This window comes from Natator depressus, chromosome 8, assembly GCF_965152275.1.
Source record: "Natator depressus isolate rNatDep1 chromosome 8, rNatDep2.hap1, whole genome shotgun sequence".
In the NCBI taxonomy this organism is placed as follows: Eukaryota; Metazoa; Chordata; order Testudines; family Cheloniidae; genus Natator; species Natator depressus.
Genome location: NC_134241.1, coordinates 76417218 through 76438992, shown reverse-complemented (window position 1 = coordinate 76438992; position 21775 = coordinate 76417218). Strand labels below are relative to the sequence as shown.

General features: G+C 38.9%; 1 protein-coding gene across 1 annotated transcript in view; it reads right to left on the bottom strand.

Annotated features, from left to right (window-relative positions):
* LOC141992904 (uncharacterized) overlaps positions 1-21775 on the bottom strand; it is a 193060-nt gene that overhangs the window by 5170 nt on the left and 166115 nt on the right. The window contains exon 4 of the mRNA XM_074962239.1: positions 19481-19686. Coding sequence (XP_074818340.1) covers positions 19481-19686 — 206 coding nt within the window. The remainder of the gene's footprint in view (positions 1-19480; positions 19687-21775) is intronic.

Sequence of the window (21775 nt, the reverse complement as noted above, 5' to 3'; positions counted from 1 at the left end):
ACTCAACTGCTTTGGGTCAGTTTTGCTGCTGGAATATGTTGTGGAAACTCCATTGAAGTCAATGGAACTGCCCATTTATTCCAGCAGAGAATTTGGCGCTTTATGTTTAGTGCAGGATTCTCAGAGGTTTATGTATGACAGGAATTCCATGGCCATATTGCTGGAGTCCTTGTCAGTCATAAATAATTGAGTAAGATTAAGAACGCACTTTTACATCTTGGATTTTATATTAGTTCTAATACAGAACATAAAACACTGGTTTTACAAAGCATCTTCCACCAGAGGGAAAAAAATATAGCTTTATACAGTAACACCAATTTTATGAAAGGATGACTTTCAATCAAAAGAAATTTACATGAAAAACAGTTTTGTTGTTTGAGAACTTATACAAATGCAGGACAACAGGACTCAATCTGATTCTCAGAAATCAAACCATATGACCATCTGACAAAGTTGTGTTACTTAAAATTTCTCATCTCTCACATGTAGAAATGTCTCAGCTTTTAAATACTGTGTAGATGATATAGCAACTTTCACTTTTCTTTCTACATTTCAAACCTTGAAAAACTTTCGTAACAGTTAATAGGAATCATCTAGCATTTCCTATTCCAACACGTTACACTGATCATTCTTTAACTGTTGAAAATGAAGATAACTATCATAAATTTTGATATAACTCAAAGTGTTAGAAAGGATATACAAACAACTCACTCACTTGTGTAACTTTTAGATTACATATGAGGGTACATCCACACTTTTCTTTATTGTCAAATGCAATGCATCACTCAATTATCCGTCCATTATTAGAATATTTTCTTTCACTCCTTGGCACTAGTAGTTTGATACCCAGCACAAAAGCGTTCCAACCACTTTATAGTATATAGGCCTGATTTGGTCCCAGAGTAATTCCACTGATTTTGGAGATCAAAATCTTACCTAAGACACTACAAAGTTTTATATCTAAGAGCTTTTGCCTGAATAGTTCTGCTTACATGTATATGTCCTTATCTTGGTGCGAATTTATGTGAAGAGAATGATAAATATGTAGGCCTTAACTGATGTGGGAGGGGTGTTTCTGGACTCATCACAAAAATTGGCATTCTTTATTATTTATACAGTAATGTAGGTAGTTTAGGTGTACACAGCTCTTAAAAAATAAGAAGACAGCTACTCTTCCCAAAATGCTCACCATCTAAATCAGACATTACACAGAGAGTAACAACACTAGATAATAGTGCAAGCAGTTCGGAAGGGAAGGAGCAAGATGGTTACAACAAATAAAGATTATGGATGAATTTTACTCCCCGTCACACTGCTGCACATCGAGAATAATGCCATGGAAGTCAATGGAGCTACTTTAGGTTTATACCAGTCTAATGGAGATCAGAATTTGACTCAGTCTGATTTGCTTCTATATATCTTGTTAATTCCATACTTTTAAATTCACTTTTTAAACGTTTTTAAATTTCACAGGTTGGGCATGGATTTAATGACGGCTTGATTCTGCACCACTGGGAGTTTGGCTATGGACTGCAGTGGGAAGTGGATCAGCCTCTTAATGCCAGTTGTCCCGTTTCGGTAGGGACAATCCCCTTTTTAAGGAAAAAAAAAAAGAACTTTTTCTCATTCCATTGATCCAAAAAGATCTCCCATTACAAAAAGCTCAGCAGAGTTAACAGTTGCTTCTCTATTTGTCCTCCCAACTATTCCTATTTATAAAATGTAAATGTGGACGAGGTACATATTGCAAATCTGAACACAGGGAAACCCTCTGATCCCCATATAACTGACAAGTGTAAGTTCCACAGAGGAGTTTGTATGATCACTTATTCTATAATGGGTGAAACCTGTTGGTGGGATAATTGACAGCATTCACTCTTTCAGTTCCTTCTCCAGGGAGTTGCAGAGAGTGAGATTTAAATGTTTCAATAGTGGTAGCAGAGGGTGAGATCCTGTACGAAGAATAAAAGAGGAAGCCCTAGAAACAGATAGGAAGACGGTGGAAACAAAGAAAACTGGTAACAAGTGGGGAGTCATGAGGAACAGAGACTCTGAACATTATCAGAGAAACAGAGTTGAGAGAGTGCAAGAGCAAGATTAATACTGCATACATCTACAGTGTCATCCATCCAAGGATCTCCAAGTACTTTAAGTATGGAATTAAGCCCATTTTACAGTGAGACAATGAGTCAGCAGCAGACCAGGGAAGAGAACCAAGCACTTCTGATGTATAGTCCTGTATTCTAACCAGTGGATGCACTAATTCAGAGCTGGTATCGGAGTTGTACCCATTTACACCCAGGTCTGGATGTAGCCCATTTCCTCCAGCCCTTTTGGCTGAGGTCCATTTGGCCTCATAGATTACATGAAGTTTTGTAAAGCAATTACTGAATTTTTAAAATCCCCTTAATTGCATTCTAAATACATTCCCATAAAAATCAAAGTACTTTTCCTTTTTGTGAGAACTTTGTTTATTCCATAAAACATTAAAACATTTTGAAAAGCTCCAGAAAATTTTAAGAGAGAAAACCTTTTGATCTAAAAATCCAGGATTGAAGAATCAGCGGGGAATTCAAGAAGAATTATGTCCTCCCAAAGTAGTAAACATATGGAATAATTTGAGTTTAAGAGAGTTAGACATTTTTATAGAATGAAAGGAGGAACTGAAAGATACAATGACTAAGCAGGGCACTGGGTCTGACTTTCTGTTCCAAGTAGCTCATTCCTTATAGATTTTTATGGCTCTCCTAGCCCCAATATTAAACACTTGACCTTTTTGTCAAATACTATTTGAGATTATTAGACTGGATGATTAGTTACTAAATATATGGTCCACAATAAATAGGAAATTGTGCAGTACAGTGCTTCAACCTCAGTTCTTTCAGGTATTGTTCCCTTGGTATTTAAAGTTAGAACATCAAATCCCTTTATATTAGCATTACTTAACCAGTTTGATGCCCAGAAGCTGCACAAGGTTTTCATATGGGGCATATAGATTTCTCATGGGGCACTATCCTGAATGCCCCAAATCAATGGTTTTAAGCATACATCACCCTGAGAGGAAAGGCTGCATAAGTAAGAAAAAGCCACCCTATTAGCAATCACTATGGTGCATGTTTGGGAGAGGACCCCATGGAGTCCACAAGGCATATTTATAATGTACAAATCTAGCACTAACATAGCAAGACATTTTCAGATTTTGGGAACTAGTTCCCAACTACTAACAAATGTCATAATTAGGCTTTTTTAAACAGATATTGGACCTGATTTTGATCTTTATGCTGGAGTGTTACACTGGTGTAACTCCATTAATTTCAATGGAATTACTTCTGATTTACACTGGTGTAAGAGTTGAATCAGGCCCATTAGTTTTAATAGAGTATGTAAAACCGGTTGCTCTAAGTCTTAACACAGATTATCCCTTATTTATTACAGGATAGTTATTGTCAGTCCAAATACCACTTCAAGGCTTTCTGTTGGTGCCATTCTTCATGTGAGTAGCTCCACTGGAGTGAATGAGCTGCAGGATTGGTCCCAAAATTTGCAGTGCTAGAATTTATATTTTCCTTGTTAATTATCCACCAGGGTGATGGATGCAGCCTATGTGGAAGCCAAATAACATTACTCTTCCTCCTGCAGGAAGTTTAATTTATTAGCAATTAAAACTGATGCAGAAGAAATAGGAGAAACCACTTAAAAGTCCAGCCCTCAAAAATCATGCAGTGACTGAATGGTTTGTGAACAGTCAATCTCAGCTAAAAGCACCACAATGTTTACGTAACTGCTGCACAGTCTTGTTTTTAATAAAAGTTACCAATGCTGGGATTATTCCAGTGTAATTAAATCATGGTTGTTTAGTGAACAATTACTTCCAAAGTAAACTGTTGAAACCTGCTGTGCTCCAGTTGTTGCCAAATCCAGTTCCTCCTCACTCCCTTCTTCCCAGTTGCTATTAGTCGTGGCTTGCTCTAAATTCGGGAACGTAGTCCTAGTTGTACTGTTATTAAGTGTGAGGAGATAAGGTTTAAGACAGTTCTTAGCCCTGAATTCAGTGAGTGGTTCGAAGTGGCTCGGCATAATCTTCCATAACTAGGATCTGACTGTGGACTTTGTGGATCAGATTATCGGATGGCATAACTCCACTGAAGATTGCTGGAACTGATGATGGAAAACTCACTTCCCATAAGAATGTCGCCAGGTTGGTCTGTTTCTCCTTTTATAAAATATAGGCAATACATATGAAAAGGGGGAGATACATTCAAGGGAGTTTTACACAGATGACTGAATTTGTCACCACTCCCCCCTCAATGTTCCATTTCAATAATTTTGTTATCCTTGTGATTCAAAGCAGGATTTCTGGAGTAGCATGTGATTTACACAAAGTTGAACAGAAGTAAATATAACTGGCACAGCCAGTGAAGTTATAAATATTTACTGCTAAAGGGTCATAATAAAAGTAATATCTCACACTTATATACACTTTTCAAAACACTGTATGAACACGGACCATGCCTGACAGGTAGGTATGTATCACCTATATTTTATAAAGCGAGAAACAGACCAACATGGCCACATTTGACTTGGAGTTACATCAGGAATGAATTTGACTTGGAGAGGTTAAAGTCAAGGGAGCTACTCTGGATTTACAATTTACGCTGGTGTAATTGATATCAGAATCTAGCCCCCATCTTCAAGATGCTAATTCCACACTGCTGTCTCACACTGTGGGCTTTTCAACTACAAGGAATAACTTATCAAACGTAATATATGTATGTAACCTTCTTTAGCCAACTGGACTCATGGATACATTTGCCTCCTAAATGTGCCTAAATGGATAACAGCTTAGGTTCGTGCTTGAGGACCCCTCACGAAAGATATCTTACTTAGGTATGGGACAAAAGCATACTAAAATCTGATATAAAATCATTGTAGCCTTCTGCCAAAAGCTATGCTTTAGCAATAGCCCTGTTTTGCTATGGTTCACTATGTTTTCCATTACAGCTAGCACAAAGGATAATGCAGGCTACATTTTCTTAAAACTCAGGCAGCTAGTCTAGAAACCCAGTGGCTCAGCTTTCTCAACTAGGCTCTTCAAGTCTGCATTTTAACCAGACATATCCCAGGCACCATCTGTCCATCTGTGCAAATGTCAGCACAGTCACTCCACTGCAGTCAGGATGTCTTGAGAAAACAGTTAGTCACATTGAAAAATCTAATCTCCTTGATCACACAGTTCTAATGATGATTATAACATTTCTATAACTCTAGGAAAACTAGAACATATGCAGATAATGACACAAATGACACTTATGAAGCGCCAGTGTGCTATAAATATAGGTGTTCAGTTATTGGCAACAGAACTATTTGTTATATTTTGAAAGCAGATAAATAACAAATAAGAATTTCAGTTTTTGCAAAATTACAAAAACAAAAACTTTATATGCATTAACCAATTGATGTTTCTAACCCATTTGCATCCAGTTCAGCTACTGTCAGTACATTTCCAGCTGCATATTTACATTGCAATCCTCTACTCAACAAATATAAGAGGGACTTCACTAGTTTGCTATGTCAGAACCCAGCATCACTTCATGTATGTCATTTACAGCTGGCAGAATTCAAGTCTTTCCAGTGATGGTGCATTAGTTTTACATGCACCATGGTGATCCTGGAGTAAATTCTATATGAAGATTCATCTTAGAGAATGCAGAAGCTGTTCCAACAAAGTATTAGACCTCACAAATGCAGATAAAAAAACAACCAAGCAACCAAGGAACCCAAAACAGTCCCTACAACAAACAAACAGACAATACTTTGGGCCTGTTTCTGATTTCACTGAGACTTACATCAGTGCAATTCACTTGACTTCATGATGGTTATTTCCAGATTATATTGGTGTGAGATCAGAATCAGAGCTTTTGGGCTCATCTATAATAGGCATATGTTTCCTCTACAGATTTCTCTTTATTTCCCTAGGTTTCATTTAATCACATGAAAAAATCAAAGTACATATAACTTATTGTTTTAGCATTTGATGCAAGAGAACATAAGGTGCAAAGAATATTGCCAAGGTTCTGTGATGGCCTCTCAAAGAGCTTGGTAATAATGTTAAGGCCAGAGGGGCTAAACATACGGACTTCATTCCTAGCATCCGGCAAACATGGGGTATTTTGACCCTTTCTCAAGAAATTACCTCTTGACACTAATGTTCTCGCCAACTGATTGGCTGATCCCTAACTTCCCTTTTCTGTGAGAGATCATTGAGATGGTAGTGGGAGGCCAACTTCAAGAGCATCTAACATCCTCCACTTTTATGAACACGAACAAGGTTTCAGATGTGAATGCTGCAGTGATGGGCACTGATAATCTCTGCATGGAAATGGAGAAAAATCAGATGTCCTTGCTAATACTGTTGTATCTTGTACTGGCCTTCAATGCTGTTCGCCATGTGGTGCTCTTGACATGGCAAAGGGAGGAAGGAATGGTAGTTCTGCTAATTTCCATCAAGAAGTTCCCAGAAGCTGGTAATAGGTAACTAGTTTTCCTTCCCAAGGACTTTCAGGTCTTGACTACACTGCTCACAGTTCAGACTACAGGAGTGTGAGTAGTCTGTGCTGTAACTTCCCCGTGTGGATGCTGTGGGTGCAAACAAAAAGATTCCTACTTTGCTTTATCGTAATTCTCTTCAAACAGGACTACATTAATGTGAACTAGGAACCTTTCAGTTCTTGCCCACAGCATCCACATGGGAAGGTTACAGCGTAGCACTTTGGTGCACACTGCTACTCACACCCCTGTAATTTGAAGTCTGGGGCAGTGTAGACGTGCCCTCAGTTGTGCAGTACCACAGTGCTGGCACCCCTCTTGTTCAAAACATATCTGTGGGAATTGGTATGTGCTACAGTGTCATCAATATCCTGATGACACCAAGCTCTACTGAAACCAGACACTACAGCTTCCTTGTGTCTGGCAGAGATAAGGAATAGATGCAAGCCAGTTGGCCCAGGCTCTTTCTAGATAACGTGGAGGTGATGGTGACTGGCAAGGGAAAGCATTTGGAGAGACTTACAAAATCTGTGACTACTTTTGAAGCTGAGGCTGACTACCATTGTCAAGCGGGCCACAGCTTAGGGTTCTAGTTACACTCATCTCTACTCATGGAGTCCTGCCTAGCAAAGTGTCCCCAAATGCCTTTTTTCACCATCTGCAGCTGGCCAAGGAATTAAGCCTTTTGCCTTCACCACATTCATCTATATCTTTATTGTCTCTCAGTGTGCTTTACCTGAGAGCACTGATGACGGCCTCTTAGAAGCTTCAGCTAGTGCAACATATGGCTGCCTGTTTTGTGAGCAGGGTACATTTAACAAGAGCAAATTACATCTGTGCTCCACACTTTGCACTAGCTCCCAGAAATATGTCTTAGTATGTCTACGCCCAAGCCTGGCCCCATTCAGGTAAAGTGCATAAGATCACCCTCCTTGTCCTGGTCTTGATAAATGATAAGAAGAATCAAAGTCAGTGTGGTCTATAGGTCAGTTCTTAAAAGTATCCACTGAAGACACTGGCAACATTTATGTGGATTGTACAGCCTTAAATTACCGCAAAGGGAGTGATACTTCCCTCCAAAAATGAAATTTATGATTCTGCAATTTATTAAATCCTTCTTCTCACATATGCAAATAAATAAAATCTCCATTACGCCCTCTTGAGAAGCACCAAAGGTAGCCAACTGAAGCAAGAGAAACGCTCAGGTTTCATGCAGGAACAAAGAGTATTAATACTAAGAGTGTTAAGAAAGAGGAAGAAAATACTTTAGAAAAAAATCTGATCGTGCTTGTGTTCCAGAGAGAGAACTAATGAGTTCCCTAGTCATTTCTGGGGCATTTTTCATGACTACAGTCAGTGCTTAATTTGTGCCAGAGCTTGCCAGGACTGAGCCCCGGCACCTCTAGGTTTGGCAGTTTGTAGCCCCACCACCTCTGAGGTTGTCATGTCAGTTCGGAGAGTAAAAAAAATTGATTGAGCCCCAACACCTAATTGCTTGAGCCCCGGCATCTCTTTCATTCCAAACTAAGCACCGACTATATAGTGCCATTCATGAAACAATGATCCAATTTTGCATGAACAGCAAGGATCTTACGGCTTTCTGATTTATTGAGAATATTGAGAACCCCTTGTGTTTTGTGCCTTGGGATCACAAACCTGTGCAAGGAACATCTTATCACTAATGCATTTAGTGTAAACACCACCCTGAAAGAACCACAGACTAGTATTTGTACATTTGTATTATTTTTGAGTGTTTTAGGAAAATATGTGAATACGCTGTAGCTCCTGCAGTAACCTCCAATTGAAAAGACACAACAATACATTCACACTTGAGGGGAAAGGCAGTGTGGCTTGGTGTAAGGAACAGCTATGCAGTGTTGCAGTTATTGGCCTATGCTTCTTTTATGATGAACTGAAGACCTGAACTTGCTGGAAGTTGAATGCCCTAAAGTTCTATTGCACCTCTCAGCAAAGGACCTTAATGGGTTTGTTGGGTCCCAAGTTTTCATATGTGATGTGGCCTTTTAAGACGAAAGGAATTTCTTCTATTATTTGCTTGACATGTTCCTATGTCAACACTCATTCCCCAAATCTCTGTGGTCTAATCAGGGATATTGTAAAACCCTCAACTGGAACATGTCTGTAAATCAAAAGTGTGAGGAATACATCTTATGACGCAGAGACGGTTGTTGCTTTATACACTGCAAGTTCACTTTTGTATGCTAAAAAAAATTAAAATGTCAATATTTACACATAACCTTCAAGGCTCTTACTTATAGCTTTTTAGTATTCAGGGCAGACAACGTTTTCTTTAGTCCATTATTAACAGCTTGGAAATTTAGTTAGAGGACGCAACCCAAATGTTCCTCCAAATGTTGTTTCCAAATGGTCATCTTGGAAAATGCTCTTTTAAAGGATGAAACCTTTATGTGAAGATATAAGAGCCCATATAAACTGCAGGGAACTCGTCTGAAGATTAAAACGACTAATGATAAAGATATTACTGTTAGTCATAGCTTAATTTGTTGATAACTAAATCACTAGAGGCTTTTTACAAGCTTCTTGAAACCTAACTATTGTACACTGCGCATTCAACCCCTGTTTATACACTGACGCAAACAAATAAAAGCGATCATAATGGTTGAAATGTCGTTAGAAACACAATTGAGAACATCTGTATTGTAAGCAGAAATAAATTAGAAATACTGAAGTGTTTTGTAGCGGTGAAACTGAGAAATAAAAAAAATAACCTACAGCACCTGGATTAAGCAGTTATAAATAATGCATAAAGGAAAAATCTCATTACCCCCTGTGTAAACTCCCCCCCTCAATGAAATATATTTTATGAATGTTGCATCACAGTAATAAATGCAGCATTTGTTTCCCGCATAAACGTTCCCTTTCTTGACAATTGGATTCAGAAATAATGGCCAGTAACTGTGCTGTCTGCAGGATTAGGTTCCTTCACCAAAGAGCTTTGAAGTGGCCTTCAGTGTTTGGACTAGAAAGTAGAGCTGTGTGAATAATGGATTTTTTGGTTCACAATTCCAAAAAAACTTGAAAAAAAAAAGTGTTTCCGGTTAAACAGAAAACTATTTGTTTGGAAATTTGCAGCAAATCAAAAAGTCAAAAAAAGTTGTTTTGTTTCAACTGAGCATTTTTTAAAGTTTTTAATTTTTTAAAATAAAACTGAAGAAAATTTCAAAACATCTTGAACCGAAAAATCAAAACATTTCATTTTTGAAATTGTTGAAACGAAACATTTTGACTTTTTTGGATTTTTTTTTTACACAAACAATTCAGTGATACCAACACAAGTTCATGAAATATTTTGGTGTCGCCGAACCTGCATTTTATGCTGAAAAAAAGTTGTGGACAAAAAATATTGCCCAACTCTACCTATTCACATATATTTATCAGGACTAATCTTCTTGCCTACAGTGATTTTACAAGAATTGTACTATAGTTTCAACAAAACAACACAACAAAAATAAATAGCAAGGCAATACAAATCTAATAGCACCACTGGAAAGTGTTTAGAATCCAAGCCTTAAATATTATAATTGCCTGATATCATGGAAGATTTTATGAGATTATAGTAGATAAGGAAAATATGAGACTATGGAAAGTTTCACTTAAGCATAAAGACAGGTCTCATAGCACAATGGTCTGCATTGTGAGATATGCAATTCCTAGTTTCATTAGAAAGAGCAAGTGCCATAAAAACAGGTGGGAAGCCTCACTTTAAAGTTCCCAATTTGTTTACAATTTTAAAATCTCTGAGTAAAAACCCTGGGTCTAAGTCGTCTCTTTTTACAGAGTAGCTCAGTTAAAGTACTCAGTGGAGCAACTCTGGATTTATGCGGTGTAAATGACTGTAGAATCTGTTCCATCGATTTGAATGGAGTTACTCCTGATTTCTGACAGTGTGAGATGAGAATCAGGCTCCTCGTGATGTAGCCTGGCTGATCATTGAAGCTCTTTAGCAATTCCTTTAGCAATCCCCATGAATTCACTGGCACACAATCATTACTCTCTCCATAAAGCAGCATGGCAAAACCTACACTGGTGTGGGTGTGGAAGGTTAAAAAGGAAGTCAGAATCTAGACTCAAATTATAACCTAGCACAAAGGTCGGCAACCTTTCAGAAGTGGTGTGCCGAGTCTTCATTTATTCACTCTAATTTAAGGTTTCGCGTGCCAGTAATACATTTTAATGTTTTTAGAAGGTCTCTTTCTAGAAGTCTATAATATATAACTAAACTATTGCTGTATGTAAAGTAAATAAGGTTTTTAAAATGTTTAAGAAGCTTCATTTAAAATTAAATTAAAATGTAGAGCCCCCCGGACCGGTGGCCAGGACCAGTGTGAGTGCCACTGAAAACCTTTGCACGCGTGCGATAGGTTGCCTACCCCAGACCTAGCAGATTACAAACGAAAAGGATAGAACTTCCCACCAACCGATAGATATAAAATGTCACAAACATAAAAATATTATAAAGTCAGGTTTGAATCTGGAGTGCTTTTCCTTCCATGATTAATGATTGGCCTCAAATAGGATGGAAAAGGAAAGCAAAGTTCCCCTTGAACTAGCTTAAAAATGCCACAACTAAGAAAAAAAATATTGTAACATCAATTTAAAAAACAAAACAAAAAACAACCTCTACTAAAATGTAAAGGTCAGGAAAGATTTGGGTGTTTTTAAATGCTGTCTTGAAGAAATTTTTATAAAGGTTAAGATGTCATGTAGTTTCAGAGTTACGGGCATTGGAGGGGGGTCCATGAGTGCTAGCTACACCTCAGGCCACTCAGTGACTGTGAGACACAATGACAGTGGACAGCAGGAGGCTGGCAGATCAAGACTATCCCTGTGCCACTGGGGAAAACCATGTATTGCTCCCCAAACAATATAAGAGCTGTGTGAATATTTCAACCACCAAGTTCTAGGCAGTGTGAGTTTGTATAAAATACAAAAATAGGCCTGAAAAAAACAACACAAGGGTCTAATTTAAATTCCCCAAATCAAGGAAATGCAGAGGACAGGCTCCTTCCCTGTCCTTAGCTCAATCTGCTGTGCCTTGCTATTGCAGTGCCTATGGCTTGTACAGTCACTCAGAGCCAAAGTCATCCCTGGTGTAAGCCTACTGAAGTCAATGGAATTACACCTGGGAAGAATTTGACCCCATCTGTTTTGAGATCCTTATAATAAAGGGCTGGGCGAGGGTAGAGAGGCAGCCTTAAGTCTGTGTCTTCTTGCTTTTACAGTCAATGGGGGTGGTGCGTGGGCAGGGTAATTTCCTTTCCCCAGTTCTCACAGTGATGCCCTAACTCTCGCGGTCCTTCACTAACTCCCCATCCCTTTCTGTTCAAACTCACTGCTCTCACTTTTAAGGTTTTGCACAGGCCTGGCCTTGTCTACATCTTATTTCTCCTCTCTGGTTGCTCCCCATGTTTCACTCTAGTTCCTACTCTCTCATCAGGCATTACAGAGCCCTATGAGCTTGATCCAAAGCCCAGTGAAGTCTTTGGGACTTTATCTCCCCTTCCCACTCTAACCTTTGAGCCTTTTCGCACATTGCTCTGCTTCTCCTGGAATGACACCCGTCTTCCTCTGCATCCAGTGTCTTCACCCTCCTCTTTCAAATCTTTCCTCAGAACCCACTTCATTTATTTGCTTCATTTACTTTGCTTTCCACTGATGATCTCCACTCCTGGGATCTCCAGGTTAGAAACATAAGTGGGCAAGTTGTGGTGGATATTTTTGGCAAACAATTTGGTGAACTAAATGCCTAAGTGTGGTTCAAAAGGTCAGTGAACCCATAGTTTGTTTTGCTCCCAAGTGTTCATATAGGCGGAATTCTGGTGGTGTGAATATTCATAAAATAGGAATAATACAAACAATCCAAAAATAGTCCCAGGGAAAATGAATTTGTTTTATGGTTAAATGAATTTGATTTCTGGATGAAAGATGAAAGAACAGCTGACTGATGGTGCCCAATCAAATGTTACACAGAGGCCAGACAAATAATGGAAAACAAAACAAAACAAAACGCTTACAAAACTACTGTTAATTATGAATAGCTTGACTGCTCTAGTGCTAGGATTAATTCACAGTATAATGTGACTCATATAACCTTTAACTCTTCTCCTTTTTCCTACCTCTCCCTTTGTCTGTTTACCCCATTTCCTATATTCACCTGTTGTACACTGCAAGCTTTCCATGGGAGATACGATGGGCCAGATCCCCAGCCTGCTGTCTGGCAGCTTTGCATTGTTCAGGCAGCGTAAAGCAGCCAATTTAACGGAGCAGCTGAGAATTTAAATGGGTGGCATAAATCTGGTGTAGCTGACTCAGTGTCACCAGCTCCCAGTACCTACCCCTGGTGCAGGGACACACTGGGACATAGGAGGCATAGCTGCAGCACCTTGAATTACAGCAATCACCAGCCAGCAGAATGTCCTTCTTAGGCTGCTCTAAATTATGCTGGGGACCCCAGCCAACCCCAGGATTGGAAGAGCAGAAAGGTGTCTTAGAAGTAGCTGCCCCTGACTTCCCACTCAAGGCTTGCTTGGAGCAGGGCTCAGTTGGACTCTCTTCTATAGAGTATCACTCTCTATAGAGTATCATACGAAGTGCTAGTGTTGTATAAATATTCACTAAAATAATGCACAACAATACCACCAAATCTTCTGAGGGTGTCAAGTTAAAGTTTCCTTAGTTTTTGTAATGGTCTAGGTTCCTCAAACGCTCTAAACGTTTTTTTCTGCAGGTCTAATAAATAGAATGATTTCTCTGACTACCTGAAATGGCTCTGCTGCAGGTAATAAAATAAGATGTTAGCCCAATTTTTGCAACAGCACAGATGCAAATAGCTATAACTATTTTTTATAGAAAATAAAAGTATCTTTATCATTCTTGGAGAAAACAGAAACGTTGCCCGGCTGAAATGATCTCTCACTTAGCAAACAAAACAGTTTTCCTTTGTAAGATGTATAATGTATGTAGCTGGGTGATAAAAACCTCATACTGGAGATAGAGAACCTTGCTATGGAAAGTACGCACATGCGAGCCTCCTCATGACCTCTCCTCACTCCATTATCCTCAGTCTCAGAGCACTCACTGCACTAGCAGAGCTTAGAGGGCCTAGTGTAATTTTATTTTTTCTCCATCTCTCCAGTAGGAAAAGGTATTCTATATAGTATTTGAACACCATGCTTGTTTCTCTCTCTCTCTCTCTCTCACACACACATACACCCACTCCCTCAAACAAACCCCTATCTTGTACTCTAGTAGTCTAGTTATAGTGTTAAAATGATGCTGAAACACAATATGGAGGCAGATTTTTCTGTCTAAAACTGGCTGGATTTTCCTCTAACAGCTGCACTCTAGATTTTAATTAAATAATACCAGTTGTGCCTTATTTAACTAAGCCAGCACATCTTCCTTATGTCCTGGTATTGTATTAATTTCATTCTGTGATTTTTTTCAACCTACAGGTTTGCATCAAGATCGGTACCTCTCTGTTGCTAAAAACTATGCCCACACAATACTAAAGTTTGCAGAGTCAAGGGTATATTTTTAGCCAGGCTAACCTGGCCCCCCGTTGGCAGGTGCAAATTGTGCCAACAAAATATGTGCCTGCAAAATGAACTGTGGGCGCAAGTCTGAGTACCTGACCCTCTAGCTATCTCGCTTGCACATGCACAGAGGTACAAATATGCAAAGGCAAACTGAAGGGCACCTTTCTAAAAGTGAACCCCTGGAAATCACAAAGGGCAAGAAATGCCAAAGCTAAGATTGTAGCACCACTTTTAGCTCTTATAAATTGCATATCTTGTATGTTTTAATGATACACATTTGTATACAAACATCAGCAGTAATGAGTTAAACAATGCAATTAACCAGAAAAATAGAAATAGGAAACACTGCTTTTGTGCTACACAGCTGAGTTAACTAACATTGCCTTTGGAACCCTATCTTTGTCATTTCCTGATTTTTTCCCAACAACTACATCACTTATTTGCATTTAATTTCCTTGTTTTTTTTAAAAAAGACACGATTCCTAATGGTTAATTTTTTTTAGCATTTTAGTCGTCCCAAATAATCTTTGAAATTCAGAACTTTGTTGCTGATATTATTTGACTGGGAATGTTTTTTTTGGGAGATCAGAGGAACAGGGCAGGGTACATTCATGTACACTGTGACAGCTGCATCTTTGCAATGGAACAACAGAAAGCTTGGAATTTGCAAAATATCCTAGAAAGCAGCAATACTAGTGAGATCCTAACGTTTTGTGAAGTAATTACCTTTGATCAAAGGTCCAATCCAAATTAAAGGTAATGGAAGATGGACCAAGCCCTTTCTCTGCACCTACAATTGTCCCCAATAATATGATATATAAAAAAACATTTTTGTTGAAAAAAAGATTTTGCCTGCTTGGTTGTTACCTTGGAACTTTAGGTCCTGGCTGTCCTGAAAGTTGCTGGTGATTGGAGAACAAATGAAGCATGACAAGACTGTGACAGCTGAGCATTTGAGAAGGGAAGGGATTTTTATTTGGACTTTGTGGTTATTGCTTTTGTTGACACTTACTTCATTCTAATACTTAATTGGAGAAAGGATGTCTTTGTTAAAGACACTGCGCTGCGCATCCTTCCATTTATGAATGAGAAAGAATAATACACATCCTGTGAGACCCACACAAAGTCTTCCAGGGAAACCAAGGAAGACCAAACTTGACAGCTTCACTTCTCTCCCTGTGTTTTTCCAGTGCAACCCAGGAGCAGAGCATACCTGCACATACAACTTTGAAAAAAGTATCTGTCATACTCAGCACTTTTGTGCACAGGTTGTAAGCCAAATGGCTAACACTTATTTGACATGTTGTTATGTTATATGCAAATGTATTTTAAAATAAATCTGTGAAAAACTTAAAGCACAGTCTGCAGGGATTTCTGTCTAAATCCCGCAGAGACTACCCCATTTTGTTCTTTGGCGAAAACAGAATTCTACAGATACCAGAGCAGAGCAGGACAAGGAGAGCAGTAAGGGAGAAAGTAGATCAGGTTAATTTCACTTAAAGGAATAGGGCCAGGTCTTGAGGACAGAAAGAAAGAGCAAGAAAAAGAAGCAGGAAAGCAAATGAGCCCATACGGAAAGCAAAGAAAAACATAAAGTAGAGCCAGAATCATTTAAAAAAATACAGTTTGATCCTGCACTATTTACTCTGCCAAAACTCTATTGATTTCAATGGGAATTGTATGGGAGTTGAGGATGCAAGATTGGGCCCTTGTGAAGTAGGGATCCAAGACGAAATTTCTTTCCTTACTTCTCTTGATGAAATTAATATATGGCTGTGTTACTCAACCATCTTCTATTATGAATTTTAGAGCAATGTCTTCCCTGCATCAACAGCAAAAGACAGAAAGAAATGAAAAAGCCCAATGAAAGAAGCAGACAAACAACATTGTTGAGCTAAGGGAGAAGAAGCTTATCATTCATGCTAAATAGGATGATGACTAGTTTTCAAGCAGCCGGGCTGCTGACACAATATCCTTTGGGAACCACTCTCTGTTATTGGTGAATCTCTTGTATCACATTTGTGTGGGTACCATTGCCCATTACTAATCAGCATAATGTCAAATGGGATCAACATTAACGGTGGCAAACATGATGCACAAAACAAACTTGACGTTGGCGATGCATCTGTAAAACTGCGTGAATCAACAGAGCCAGAGCAGATGTGCATTTGTGCAATTCGTTCTGTGAACATTTGAGTGCTCTGTTCATGGAATCTGGTCCTCAGAGCTGATAGATCAGATATTTCATGGACCACATTCCATGAACAGAGCACTCAAACGTTCACAGTATGAATAGCACAAATGCACATCTGCTCTGGCTCTCTTGTTGCTCTGTCATATAGGACCTGTTTGTGATCTCACGTATCAATACCAGTGGAATTCTATCCATTCTATCTGAATGGAGCTATTTCTAATCTACACTGATGTAACTCAGAGAAAACTCAAGTCCAGAGACTCCCATTTGTGCAAATTTAATTTCTGTTTCCTTTAATAGGACTTACTTTTACACACTGAAGAGTGAATACTTAAGATGAAAAATATCCCTGGATCCAAATACTTCCTGAACTTTGAAAAACTTTGTATCCAGATCCTAATTTTATGTTTTGGGACCATCATCAATGAATATGCACCATAATTTCCCACTCCTTTAAGAGTAGTGTGAGCTGTGGTTCAGGGAGCTAATGCTCTGCTTTCATCTTTGGAAATGTGGGCTCAGATCCTCAGGAAATGTGAAAAACAACATCAAATTCCCTCACACACAAATACAGTGCAAAGTACACATTTACATTTAAAATACTCATGCATGTGTTCAATATTATGTTCTCACATCACTTTTTTACTTTAAAAAAATCCTCCTTGACAACAAAGGGGAAATAAATACATAGTTGATAATCCCACAGGTAAGAACTCTACAGGTAGGAATGCTTGACCATATCTAGGCCTACAAACTTATAAATATGCTTGGGTATGCATCATGTTCTTTAGTAAATTCAAACTCTCAGTAAATAAGATTCTTGTTCTTTTCCTTTAGTCTGATGGATGTATCACAAATAGCCAATAAACTATAGTATCAGACAGAGACACTTGTTGCTTGTTTAGACATATGACCTGACAAAAGGTAGGGGAAATTAAAAACAAAAAAACAAAACTCATAACAAAAACCCAAAGAGAACAAAAGAAATATGCCAAGAGAAAATGTGGCACACATCCTTTATACATGTTTAATTTCTGTTGTTTTGGTCGGAAAACAGCTGCAGGTGTCCTCTAATTATATCACCATTTTCACAAATATCAACTGTCATATTTAATTTGTTACATTTACCGTACAGCCTCCTCGAACAGAACACTTCTTTCATTACACATTTAGTGCCAGAGTTTCTAACATTCAAGCTAACTTTCAAGCTAGTCAATTAATGCATTATTTACAAGTTAAATGTTATTAAAAACAGATTCTTAATTTACTAATGATTCAGTAGACCCCAGGCAATATTCCAATTTGTTTTTCTTGAAAATGGAATAACACTTAAAACAAGGGGGAAAATAATGTCAAGGATACTTTGGCCTACTCATCTGTGCTGTAGTTTCTGCTGGTTTTTTTTTTTTACCTCCTAATTCCCCCTCCTCTTTTTTTATATTGTATTTTGAACACATCAGCTAACCAGTTGCAGAATGATTGAGAGGAAAGGTCTATGAAAAATGAAAAACAGCACAAACACTATTGTGAGTTTTGTTTTTAAAAAGCACCAAGCAGTCTGGAATGATTCAATACACATGTTCACCGTACAATACAGCACATTTTGATTTACAGCACCATTCTAGCATTACAGCAGGTTAAGAAGGTTAGAAGTCAAGGGAAATTAAATGTTATTAGCATTCTACTGTTGTTGTGCTGTGAGTCCATACCTTTTCAAATGCACTTTTAAACTCATATTTGTTTCTAAAGCTTTTATCTCATCAGAAACTTTCAGGAGCACTTGTGTATAGTTAGCCTTTTCTATTTTTGTGCGGCTTTTCCTCTCATATATATGCTTGTTCAGATGCTTCATTAAAGACTAATTCCCTTCCTATTCCCTCTCCTTCACCCTCAGACTGCAATCACCTACAATATGGTGGTTGCCATTAAAATCAGAAGTACCATTTGAAGGTAATTATTGTTAGGACACTTAATATACCTGTAATTCCATGGTAATGCTAATGAGTTTCAAACACTAAATGTCAACATTTTAATGATGACCATTGTGGCTTCAAGATAATTGTGTCAATGTGTTTGTTTTAATTTGGGGGAAAAGTGAAATCCAAGCAGGAATTCATGATCATATGCATTTTCTGCCATAGCATGGTTTTTAAATTATAGGTGTACCTGACTCACAAATTTTGGGTCTGGCACTGAACATGAATTTTGGGTGGGTTAATGTGCTGGGTTTAGCCTGTCACAGAGATAGGCCTATGTTACAAAGTTCAGAACCAGATATGGACAAAAATATGGATCCAAACTTTGTGTTTGTCTGTGCGTGCACTGTGGAGGTGGTTGGAGGTACAGAAGGTCAGATGTGAAGTTCTGGTTTAGGCCCATGGCTGTTGATGGGTCATTTCAAAGAAGTGCCCAATATCAGGATTTAAATTCCTGTGGGCCTCAGATATTCAGGGTGAGCTTCCCTAGACAGCTAAATGTTTCAGGCGCCCCTTTTGTGGCTGTACCACATAAGGGATAAAAGTCTACTACTGCTAACAGCTTACAATGTTACTCCCTTAACTTAGGCGGTAGAGGTGGAACTAGAGTTCCGGGTTCTATCCCTGCTGAAGAGCTGTTGTGGTGGATCATTATAAAAGCATCCATCAGAAAATTTCAGACTTTGAAACTAATTTTGTGTTTATTCAACTTTACAATCACTTCTCTGTACTATCTGTGTTTCACATACCAAGAAACTGCACTACACTATGCAATCGAATTAGTTGTATCGTGACTCAAAGGCATTAAACAATGACTTTGATATTTTAAGTACTGACTAAGAGGAATTTTTAATTCCTTCCTCATAATGAAACAAACAAAAAAAAACCCCTTCAGTTACACAACCTTGAAACACGTATTCACTCTCTATTCTGGGTGAGACAGTAAAAAACCTCAGAGCATTTAGTTTGCTTAACGGCAGAATTAAAATTAAACAAGCATAGACGTGCAACCTTAATGACACCCAGCAATGCTAGAGTAACAATTTGTAGCTTCTAAAACCTGTTATTTAACATAAGGGGTAAATTTTTTGGGAATTTTTCAGGTGCTGCTGAGTCTAACACCCCCTCCCCCTGCTTCTTTGAGAGGGAGGGAAGGAGAGAAGGGAGAGGGGACTTGTACTCACTTGATCAGAAGAGTCTCTGCGAGAACTCCAAAGCACACAGCTGCTGCGTGGAATACAGGACTGGGTGGAGGGTCCTTAAAAGCTACCATCATTCGATAGACAGCAAGGGGAATGATAGTCATTACAGCCAGGACCAAGCAGAGGAAGAGCCAATTCTGCCAGTGACAAAACAGGATTCTCCACACTGATCCTTTTTGTAGCTGGTACTGGGGAAAAAAAGAAGAAAAACAGGTGAATTAATGCTGTGAAACTATGAACATTAACTGCTAATGGCACAGGACAGAGCACCTAAGTGATGATTCACATCTGACAATAAATATATGAATAGCTGTTGAAAGCTTGTTTGATTTTCACAAAGGGGATTAAACAAACATTCATTTGTTCATTAGTCTTGAGCAACACTTTTATGGCAGGAGATGCATTAAACCTTAACATGTTTCTGCAACCAAGATATTTGGGGTTTTTAAAGATTAAGACACAAATCAATGCATACTGTTTATGCAGAATGGCCTTGAACTACCTGTAATGGAGTGAGATATAGTTATTATACATTAACGCTGTGAATCTTTATCCTGTTGTAGGCTAGTAGGGATGCTATGTCTTCAAAGATGAAGACTGAAAGGGCCCAGTTCTGCACCTCCTGGTGCGCCTGCATAAACGTGTTTTCCTTTAATAATTTAAAAAAGCAAGCAGTTTAAATCTGCTTCCTGAGTTAAATTATACTGAACTGATATCCTCCCCCTGTGATAAAGTCACTGCATGTTGCAATCTGCACTGAGGGGTGAAGGAGTAGAGGATAGCTCCAATTTATGACTTCTTTAGGACAGCTCCCAAAAGTGCTGGGTCAGTCCAGCATGCCGCAAAACTAAAAAACAAAACAAACCCAGATGTAACTGTGATAAGAAAAATCTCGTCTGCATCATGAGTTGACAGTGTCATGTTATGTCAGTTTTGTGCAATACCATGTTGCAGTGACATGAGATCACAGCGCTGACCCATGACTGTGGCAGAGAAGCACATAGCATGACTTGGGAAGGGATGTGTGTGTGTGTGTGCACCGTTTTGTGCTCGCCTGATCCTGGGACAGCTGCGTGGTAGGCCAGTCTCCTGGTGTAAATTACAGCCATCTGTAGGCTGCTCTACATTATACCAGCAGCCATTAGCTCCAAGGGACTCTCATGGCACCTGGGGATCAGGAAGTCCCAGGTTACTCAGGTCTTGACCCTTCTGTTGGCTGCAGGAGGGGTATAGCTCAGAACTCATTAAATAGCTTTATGCCACTGGAAGATCCCCTTAAGTAGACTGGAACCTTCTGTGGCTGGTTACATTGGCTTTAGCGCCACTTTGTAACACTGGTGCAGTGTCAAACAGCCCGAGCCCAAAGAAGAACCTGTGTCCATGTTCTTTTGATCTGCAGGGCAAGACTGGAAGGTAATAAACGGAAAGAAACTGAAGACCTCAGCTGGTGTAAATCACTGTAACATCACTGAATTCAATATGCCCATTCTAGATTACACTAGCCCAGAGAGATTTAACCTGGCTCAAATGAATAAGCTACACTGTGTCTCTTTTCCCAGAGGGCAGTTGTTTTGTGAGAAGGGCTGCATGGTGTAAAGTTGGATATGACTGGGTCAGTGCAAACATAATCACAGACCTCCAGTCTCCCATTTAGGTGCCTCTGGGTCTTCACCTCATCTCACCAAGCGATAACATAAAAGGTTACGACGTGCAAAGCAAAAAGCTCATGTTGTTAGCTTCCTGAACTTGGAAAAAAAATGAATTCCTAGAATTACTGTAAGCACAACACACTCGACATCATATGCCACTGAAATGGATGGAAGATGGCATCTGAATATTATTATTAATTTAATAACATATTCACATGGTTATTATAATAACCTTACACATGGATTTTTGCATTACGATCAATGAGGGCTGTACATTTACTTGACTTATTATAATTCATCTTACTATTCAGATGTACAGTGGTAACACTGGTGAACAGCATTGTTTTTGGGAGATAACCACCAGCATCTTGTGATATCCCTATTCATCTGTTGTAATGTTTAGAAGTGGGGCTCTTAACTGTGACTATTGGACCTGACAGCACTCTGTATTTCTCTCTGGCTCTTCAGCGCCAAAACCAATTAAAGACAGACTGTGCTATCTATTGTCACGACTCAGGGTCTCAAATCCTGGCCTGGATTAAGTAGTCAGGGAAGGGAGTGCTGATTATATTACACATCCTTCTGACTACATTGCACGGAGATTACAAAAGGGCAACATGGCTTCTTG